Here is a 9156-nt window from a genome sequence, read left to right as displayed (position 1 = left end):
TAAGATCTAAACCATTCCCAAATTAGTCTGGCATGGCAAGCCCAATTGTAATATAAGATATTAGGCAGAGCTAATCCACCCAGCTCTGTTGGCATTTGCAGAGATTTAATCTTTTGTCTAGGTTTTTTGCCATTCCAAATAAATCTAGAAAAAGCACTTTCAAGCTGGGCAGAGGTTCATATTGAATTTAAAATATTACTTCTCACCTATAAAGCTCTAAATAATCTAGCTCCTGTTTATCTAACCAACCTTTTGTCTCGCTACAAACCAACTCGCTCTTTAAGATCTCAAAATTCAGGGCTTCTGGTAGTACCTAGAATAGCAAAATCAAGTAAAGGAGGTCGAGCCTTCTCTTTCATGGCTCCTACATTCTGGAATAGCCTTCCTGATAACGTCCGAGGCTCAGACACACTCTCCCAGTTCAAAACTAGATTAAAGACCTATCTGTTTAGTAAAGCATACACTTAATGCATCACCTCGCGGGTCCCACACTGGCTTCTGCATCTTGCTTATATACACTATGAACAGCAGCTACGCTAATTATTTTCTTTATTCTCTATTTTCACCTGGGGATACTCATCCCGAGGTCCTCAGATTATGCGGAGTCACTGATTGGATCCAAGACCAGCGACGTGATGATCCCAAGGATTCCATATCCGGGACCAGGCCATATCCTGAGCTGCTGCTGCGCTGATGGTCGTGGGGAGTGGAGAACATGAGTCTGATTCCAGCGACGCTCCAGGGACAGACGAGTCTTCGCTGAGGCCATCTTCCAGCCTAAACCACGGCGAATGAAGTTCTGCACAAGACTTTTGGCCAGCAGAGAAATTAAAATGGTCGTGCCCAACTGAGTCTGGTTCTCTCAAGGTTTTTTTTCTTCACTCCCATCAGGTGAAGTTTTTTTTCCCTCTCCGCTGTCGCCACTGCCTCGCATGGTTCAGGATTGGTAGAGCTACGCATCGATGAATTGGCTCTTCAGTGTTTGAACTCTCAGTAATGATTAAATCACGCTGATCTGAGTTAAACTGATCTGAACTGAACTTAAACACTAAAACCTGAACCACACTGTTCCAGTTACTGAACCACACTGTTTCAGTTACTATGACCATTTATGTGAAGCTGCTTTGACACAATCTACATTGTAAAAGCGCTATACAAATAAAGCTGAATTGAATTGAATTGAATTTCTTTGCTCTGTGTGAATATTTTTGCCTTTAAATGCATGTCATCCATTTCTTATGCTTAGCTTTTATTGATCTCTGTGGCATTGGTTGACTCCTGATACTCAAAGTTAAAACATAAAAGAAACCAAAGAAAACACATGGCTGCAGTGAAATTCAGCTTATCATCTATGCAATGTCCCACTCTCCCCCCAATACTGACCATTCACATATCAAAACTGAACAGTAAATATATATAAATATATAAATTTATATAATAAATATAAATAACAACATAAAGCATTGGAGTAGATGGGGCAGTAATGGTTGATCAGTAATTTACCATTTATTTTGACAGTAAATATCTGTAATGGGTACATAGAGTAAATTACTGTGATTTATTCTTTGCACTACAGAATTTCATACAAATCCTGCTTCGTTTACAGTAAAATACTTTTTTCTTTTTATTACAGCTAAACGCTGGCTATTTTACAGTTATTTACTGCATAATCTACAGTAAGGGTTAACAGTGTAGTGCTGGGGCCTCACAGCAAGGTCGCTGGTTCGAAACTCAGCTCAGTTGGTGTTTCTGTGTGGAGTTTGCATGTTCTCCCTGACTTTGCATGGGTGCTCCGGTTTCCCCCACAGTCCAAAGACATGCAGTACAGGTGAATTGGGTAGGCTAAATTGTCCGTAGTGTATGAGTGTGTGTGTGGATGTTTCCCAGAGATGGGTTGCGGTTGGAAGGGCATCCGCTGCGTAAAAACTTGCTGGATAAGTTGGCGGTTCATTCCGCTGTGGTGACCCCGGAATAATAAAGGGACTAAGCCAACAAGACAATGAATGAATGAATAAACATGCTGTACCAAACAGGCACAAAATATATTTTTATTACAGCAAAAACAAAATATCCAATAAATCCAGGTGTTACACAATTAAAATACTATAGTCATTTATAGTTAAGGAAAATACTTAATAAGTATGCAATAAGCAGTATATTGTGTATGTATATTTACAACTCTTCGTTAATGAATTACACCCCAATGTATAACTACCATGAACCAATAGAAATTATCATAGTATACTTTAGCCTTTACTACAGTAAACTCTTTCTCTCTCTCTCTCTCTCTTTATATCTCCCTCCGTCATCTTTCAATCAAGCAAGTTTCTCGTATCAGCCCAATGATTGTTTGGCGACATCACCAACCAGAGCGAGAGGTGGCAGTAACACATCAAAAACTTTTTTATTGACCACCGTATAACAGGAAGAAGAAGAAACTGTCATTCTTCTAATGAAGAAATTTCTTCATTACTGATAGCCAAAGCTGTTTCAGTAACCGAAGAGGTCTCCGGTGCACAGAACTGCACAATAGGTGATTGGTGCTGACAAGCAGTTCTAACGTTACACGCGGTGTGTTTGGCAACCCCCCATATGGTCTTCCAGGGCCCTAACACCCATTATCGCTAACGTTAGCTTGAAAGATTTCCGGCATCAACAGCATAGACGTTGCGGTAATTTCCTGGCACAGGCTTGACCCAAACGCATTTCAGATTCCTTGGCCACAGCGACACTTTCCCACTTTAGCCGACAAACTAGGCTAGCGATTTTCTTGTTCTGTACCTCACCTCAAGTAACCATAGTAATGGGTGCGCACGCTTTCGAGCTTTCTGCTTTGGCGTGGAGCGTGAGATGCAGTCAATGTTACGCTGCATAGTTTTTTTTTATTAGCCTACATTAGTAACAGTTAATTTTGTGATGGTATGAACTTAATCTTAAGAAAGGCAAAATCAAATTAATAAAATTAAGACTTTTGTAACAAAATTCAAGACTCTGTATACCAAATTCAAGGTTTTTAAGGCCTTAATTTGAGATGATCAAATTCAAGACTTTTTCAATGCTTATACACTGCAAAAAAATGCTTTTCTTACTTAGATTTTTTGTCTTGTTTGTAGTCCAAATATCTAGAAATTCTTAGTCCAATAAGAATTTTCTAGAGAAGCAAAACATGTTACCTTGTTTTAAAAAATAATCTGCTAATATTAAGTGATTTTTACAATAAAACAAGCAAAATAATCTGCCAATGGGGTAAGCAAAATAATCTTATGTCAAAAGGAAAAACAAGATTATTTTGCTTACCCCATTGGCAGATTATTTTGCTTGTTTTAAGGTAAAAATCTCTTAATATTAGCAGATTATTTCTTAAAACAAGGCAACATGTTTTGCTTGTCTAGAAAATTCTTCTAGGATTAAGAATGTTTTGATATTTGGACTACAAACAAGACAGAAAATCTAAGCAAGAAAAGCATTTTTTGCAGTGTAAGACCCCGCGGGTACTCTGGAGATTGCTGGATTCACATATGTCAAATGAACTGCGCTAACTGGGCAAATGAAACAGGTTTCGAAACAAAAGTCTAGGTGTGAAAGCACCCTTAGTCCCCACGTTAGTCAAACATTTACATCTAAACCCCTAACCTTTTCAATTAAACTATGCTGTATAGTCAATTTAGCCTGTAATTATCAAATGGTGTTCAGGTCCTAATTAATTGGTTCAGGTGTGTTTGATATGGGTAGCAACTGAAATCTGCAGGAAGGTAGCTCTCCAGGAACAGGATTGAGCACCCTTGATCTAGCCTATATAATTTGTAAAATAAAGATTTGCAGGTTAAGGAAACAGCATAGGGGTAAGTTGCCATGGGCCTTGGTGCAGATGTAAAAGTTTAAAAAGTTTATTTGTAAATAGAGAAATATAGGTAACTAGATAGAATAGACAAAGATAGATTGATCTCTGCAGCAGCTGTCGAAGAGCTGCGCGCTGCAGACGCAGCTGGTGTGAAAGGCAAACGCCTGCGTGCTGCTTCTGCTCGACATAGACGCTGAAACAGGCTAAAATTATCTTTTTCTTCTTTTGTCTAGAGCACATGCTATCTTTTTCTTCTCAAAAATATTGAAATACTGATTCATCAGTATTCATCAAGTTGGACTGTGTGATGGTCTGTCGCAGATAATTAATAGCCTCTAAACCAAGACCTGTTAATAGCAATTCTGGACTCTGTTACATAGGCCTTCCTTTTGGCACAGTACAGTTTTTACAGCATGGCCACAGGCATATGTGGATGATTTGATGTATTTGCCAAATTAGTACTGAGCCCATGTGGTGATATTGCTTATAGGTTAATGACAATTGTTAATGCAGGGTCGCCTGAGGGATCGGAGATGATGCTTGTTCAGCTTACGCTTGCGCCCTTGTCCTTTACACACTGCAATTCCTTCAGATTCCTTGAATCTTTTAATTATGTTATGCACTGCTGAAAGTGAAATATCCAAATGTCTTCCTATCTTTCTTTGAGGAACATTGTTTTTAAACATTTCAGTAATTTTCTCACATATTTGCTGGTGCATATTATAACTGGTGATTTCTTGCCCATATTTTGCTTCTAAAAGACTAGAACTTTCCAGTATGCTGCTTTTGTGCCAAATCATAATTACAATGACCTGTAGAAATCACCATTTAAATCATATAACTATTTAACCAATTTACTTGATTACTATCGCAAATTGCTGTTTCACCTTTTTTTGTGAAATGTGTTGCATGAACTGAACCATTGGAATATGTGTTTATTTTGAAAAATTTAACACCACAGAAACCCTACATTATTTTATTTTTCAGTAAGATTTTGATGAAATCTTTCCCATAATATGTTGTTTTGTGTTTTGTTCTGGTTTAAGCAGAATGACATAACATTTTGGAGCAAAAATGCAAAATAATAAACCAAAGCTTGAAGCTAAAATTGCAAATATCTCCACAGCTACTGTCAATTTTCCAGGAGAGCTGACATATGATGGGATAAATGTGATCCACACAGCACAGAATATGAGCATGCTGAATGTGATGAATTTCGCTTCATTGAATTTATCAGGTAGTGTGCGAGCCAGAAAAGCCAAGAAAAAGCACAGGACAGCCAACAAACCAATGTAACCTAGGACAGCAGAAAAACCTATAGTAGAACCCAAATTGCACTCAAGAATGGTCTTTTCCTTAAAATATTTCATATTTTTGTAGGGGTATGGAGGAGATATTGTTAGCCAAAGCACACAAATTAGAACCTGTATAAGGGTAAGTGCAATAACACTAAGTCTTTGTTGTACAGGACCAAACCATTTCATAATATCTTTTCCGGGATGTGTAGCTCTAAAGGCCATTAACACCACTACTGTTTTTCCTAAAACACATGAGATGCATAGGACAAATGTGATCCCAAAAGTTGTATGACGCAACATACAGGACCACTCAGTCGGTCGACCAATAAAAGTAAGTGAACAGAGAAAACACAGAGTTAATGAGAAGAGCAGCAAGAAGCTCAACTCTGAGTTGTTGGCTTTTACAATGGGAGTCTCTTTCTTGCTGTAAAATAGAATGGCAACCAGCACAGTTAATCCTACTCCAAAGAGTGAGAAAAAGACTAGAACTATACCCATAACTTCTGTGAATGACAGAAACTCTACAGTCTTTAACACACATCTATTTTTCTCAGCATTAGACCAGTACTCCCCTGGACACTGTTTGCAGTTAACTGAATCTGGAAGAAAATTACAGTTATTACAGCAATTAGAAATAAAAGTATCAATGTTTTATGTAGTTAATTTGTTAAGACATTGCTTGTTAAAGTTAAATAAAAGGGATAAAAAAGGAACAAAAGTCTTAAACATCTTCTTCAAAAATGTGAGATAGGCTGAATATTACCTGTGTCATTACTGATTTCTCCATCTGCACATGGAATACAGTCATAACAGCAGACAGGCCGTCCTTTCTGTACAGCCTTCCTGGTACCGGCAGGGCAGTTCTCACTACACACAGACTTTGGCTTCTACATAGAAAGATGTATGATTTACAAATTTAAAAATTTTAATTTTTAAAAGCATTACTAAGTATGGCATATGTGAACTAATAAAAAGGTAAAGGAAACTACTGTGGACTGATGAATGAAAAATTCTGTAACCAAAGTAAATCTAAAATTGTGCCAGAAATTCAGTAAATTTACATTTCTCCACTTCTTTGCCAAGTCTTTTTGTTACTTTTCAATTTTATCTTATTCAATTTCAAATATTTTGAAAGAAAATTAGCTGATTTGATTTATTATTATCTATTATTACCAATTATTACCCTGGTCCACAAATGATTAATGTTTGGTTCATGTTTATTCTTTTAAATCCTTTGGAATGTAAAAAAACAAAACTCCATTATTCTGCATAAACTCGAACTACAGTAATGGATGGATGTTACCCTTGGTAGATAAGCTTTATCCTTGATTAAACAAAAATACAAAACCTGAATGCAGAGAAAGTGTTTGGTGTTGCACAGTGCATTCCATTCAAAGGGCCCATTCCTATGCCATAATGCCTTCAAACTTGTCAATCTATAAAGGAATTAGGGGCCCTTCCAAATGGAACACAGTGCATGTATTTAGGAATGCATTGGAATTTTATCAATGTGCCCATGATTAGGAATAGAGCTAAACTCCAGGAAAGAACCTCTGAAGGACAAAAGCTGGTTCAATTAGAGCTGGTACCAGTGTTTTTTGTTGTTGTTTAAATTTCATTTACTGATTATTATATTAATTATTTGTCGTTGTTCTAAATGTTATATATTGATATGTAGCTCCATCAGTTAATATTGCATTGTTATTTGCCTCAAGTTGTCCTCCAGTCCAGATTATACTTTCAGTGTTAAGAACAAAGCGCTGGTCATGTGGCAGTGAGGCATCAAAGTATCCCACTGTTTTAAATTGGATTGATCCATCAGAGCCTTGCTGCCAGTTTATGACTTCATATTGGGCTATTGTGGCACCAGTGCTGTCAAACCACACACGATCTCCCATATTTATGGTGAAATTTATTTCTTTTAGAGTGTCAACAACCTGAGAAAATGATGTACAGGAGAGCAAGTCACTTTTTGCAATCACTCTTACATTGTCAATTTGTATTGCGATCATTACCTGCTGAGGTTGTATTTTCAGGTCTTTCTTACAACCTTCATTTACTTTACATTTAAGTAGACTGTGTAATGCATGAGCCACAGCATAAACTGCTTTATAGACATTGCTTGCATATCTTTGTTCAGGCACATCTTCATTGTAATTTTTCAGCAAAAGCAGGTCATCATAAGAATTGCAACTTAATGATGAATATTGAGATACATTTATCTCAGTCTCTGAGCATGGAAAAGCTGTTTCCCAGAAATCTTTTATGACATAGTTTGAAAAACCTTGAATATTGACCTTTGGTACTGCAAACCCCAATGATCCTCCCAGAACACGAAAGCTGTTTGGAGTGAGCAAACTGTTTGCTGTTATCCACGCTTCCACACCAATAATTTGGAGTCCTGTAATGTTAGCTTTAGTTAGTTCCTGAAGCAAATTTTCCATTTCCAAACTGGTAAGAAATGCAACAATTACTTTTGCAGTGCTGTTTTTAATTGTGTCTACTACTTTTCTAAGTTTCTCAGGATCTGTTCGATAGAATTTTTCTGAGTACTCAACACAAATCCCCTCCTCCTGAGCTGTATTTAGAAATATTGCCATTCCATTATTGCCATAGTCATTGTCACTGTTCACAGCTCCCACCCATGACCAGCCAAAGTGCTTGACTATGTATGCAAGTGCTCTGCTCTGATGGTAATCACTAGCAATAGTTCGAAAGAAAGAGGGATGGTTTTTCCTGTTGCTAAGACATTCACATGTGGCTGAGTGACTTATCTGTAAAAAAAAAACCCAAACAAACAAAGAAATCTATGAAACCATCATCAGTATGTAGGGCTTTATTAGACTTGCTATTCAGGCTATGCTGTACAGTCTCTTACCACTGGTATTTTAAAAGGTCCTGTAGTTCTGGACAGAATCACTGTAGCAGAAGACTCAGTTTCTCCTATGATGGCATGTATGGCAGACTGTCCGTTACATTTATCCTCAGCAGAAAATTCTTTACCATTCATCAATGCCATAGTTGCACTCATAGAAGAAAGTCTTGAACCACATGTATCATAAATTCGATAACCAATAGAAACATTTGGAAGCAAACTTTGATTTTTATTAATCTCGTCAATGGCAAAGGTCATTGTCTGAGCCATTCTGAAATCTCTTAGATTTACACTGAGAAAAAAGCCAACAAAAGAATTTGCTGAACAAGTTAATGTATAAAAAAATACAATTTTAGTTATGCACTGTTATGAGATTATACTTTTATAATTTATTACTTTAATTTATTGCATTTCAATGCATTACCTTGTCTAATGTTTTTCAGTTAGTAATATTACATACCTGGAGCATGATAGCAGCTGAGGTTTTACTGTAAACTCAAATGAAGGCAATATTTCTATGCTATGGATTGGGAAAAGTGCTCCAATGGTTACTTCTCCTTCTTTGGATATCAGTGGATTAATATTTTGTCCCATCATTCGGCAAAGCGAGTTTTCTGCTTTTGCTTGTAAAGGAACAACAAGCAGGAGTGTCCAGATAAAGGAAACCATCCCTAATCCCTCATTGAGATCAACTGAAAATTTCAAGCACAGTTTGAACTGATACAGTGTTTTTAAATAACTAAATATAATTAATACGGATGATTGATTGTAACCACAGACAAAGGGGTATGACATAAGGCAGGTCATGTGGGCTGGAATGGAGTCAGCATTCCAATCTAATCAAATGGTTTTTTTTTAAAGCGAGTGTTTTTTCCAGCACTGAAGGTTGTACTCTCAGGGCTGAGTTGCTGCTCGAAGGGTGTATAACAATTGTCAAATTTATTTGTGATTCATTCCACTGTAAAACCCCTAATAAAGCACAGAATAAGTAGAGGAGAGTGAGTATTAATTGAATCAGTATCAAAGAATCTGTCATTTTGTTAAAAAAAATTATATTTGTTTGATTTTTTAATTTATAAAACCAGATTTTTGAGTGATTTCATCAAATACATTTTATTTATGCAAAATAGCAGGAATTTTAG

General features: G+C 36.8%; 1 protein-coding gene across 2 annotated transcripts; it reads right to left on the bottom strand.

Moving 5' to 3' along the window:
• Positions 1-1485: 1485 nt before the first annotated feature.
• On the bottom strand, positions 1486-8717 carry LOC100007210 (extracellular calcium-sensing receptor-like). 2 transcript variants are annotated; one of them, XM_068214919.2, is made up of 6 exons: positions 8475-8717; positions 8018-8306; positions 7155-7913; positions 6849-7076; positions 5903-6026; positions 1486-5738 (listed from the first exon to the last, which is right to left on the bottom strand). In XM_068214919.2, exons 1-6 carry the CDS (start codon positions 8681-8683, stop codon positions 4825-4827), a joined length of 2523 nt encoding a protein of 840 aa, XP_068071020.1. In that variant the 5' UTR covers positions 8684-8717; the 3' UTR covers positions 1486-4824. The 2 variants fall into 2 exon arrangements, with proteins under 2 accessions (XP_068071020.1, XP_073785885.1); XM_073929784.1 differs by having other exon boundaries at positions 2031-5738; positions 6849-7913; positions 8475-8653.
• Positions 8718-9156: the final 439 nt, after the last annotated feature.

The sequence above is a fragment of the Danio rerio genome, chromosome 18, assembly GCF_049306965.1.
Source record: "Danio rerio strain Tuebingen ecotype United States chromosome 18, GRCz12tu, whole genome shotgun sequence".
Classification (NCBI taxonomy): domain Eukaryota; kingdom Metazoa; phylum Chordata; class Actinopteri; order Cypriniformes; family Danionidae; genus Danio; species Danio rerio.
Note: the sequence above shows the minus strand (reverse complement) of the source record. Positions and strands in the feature narration are given on the sequence as shown.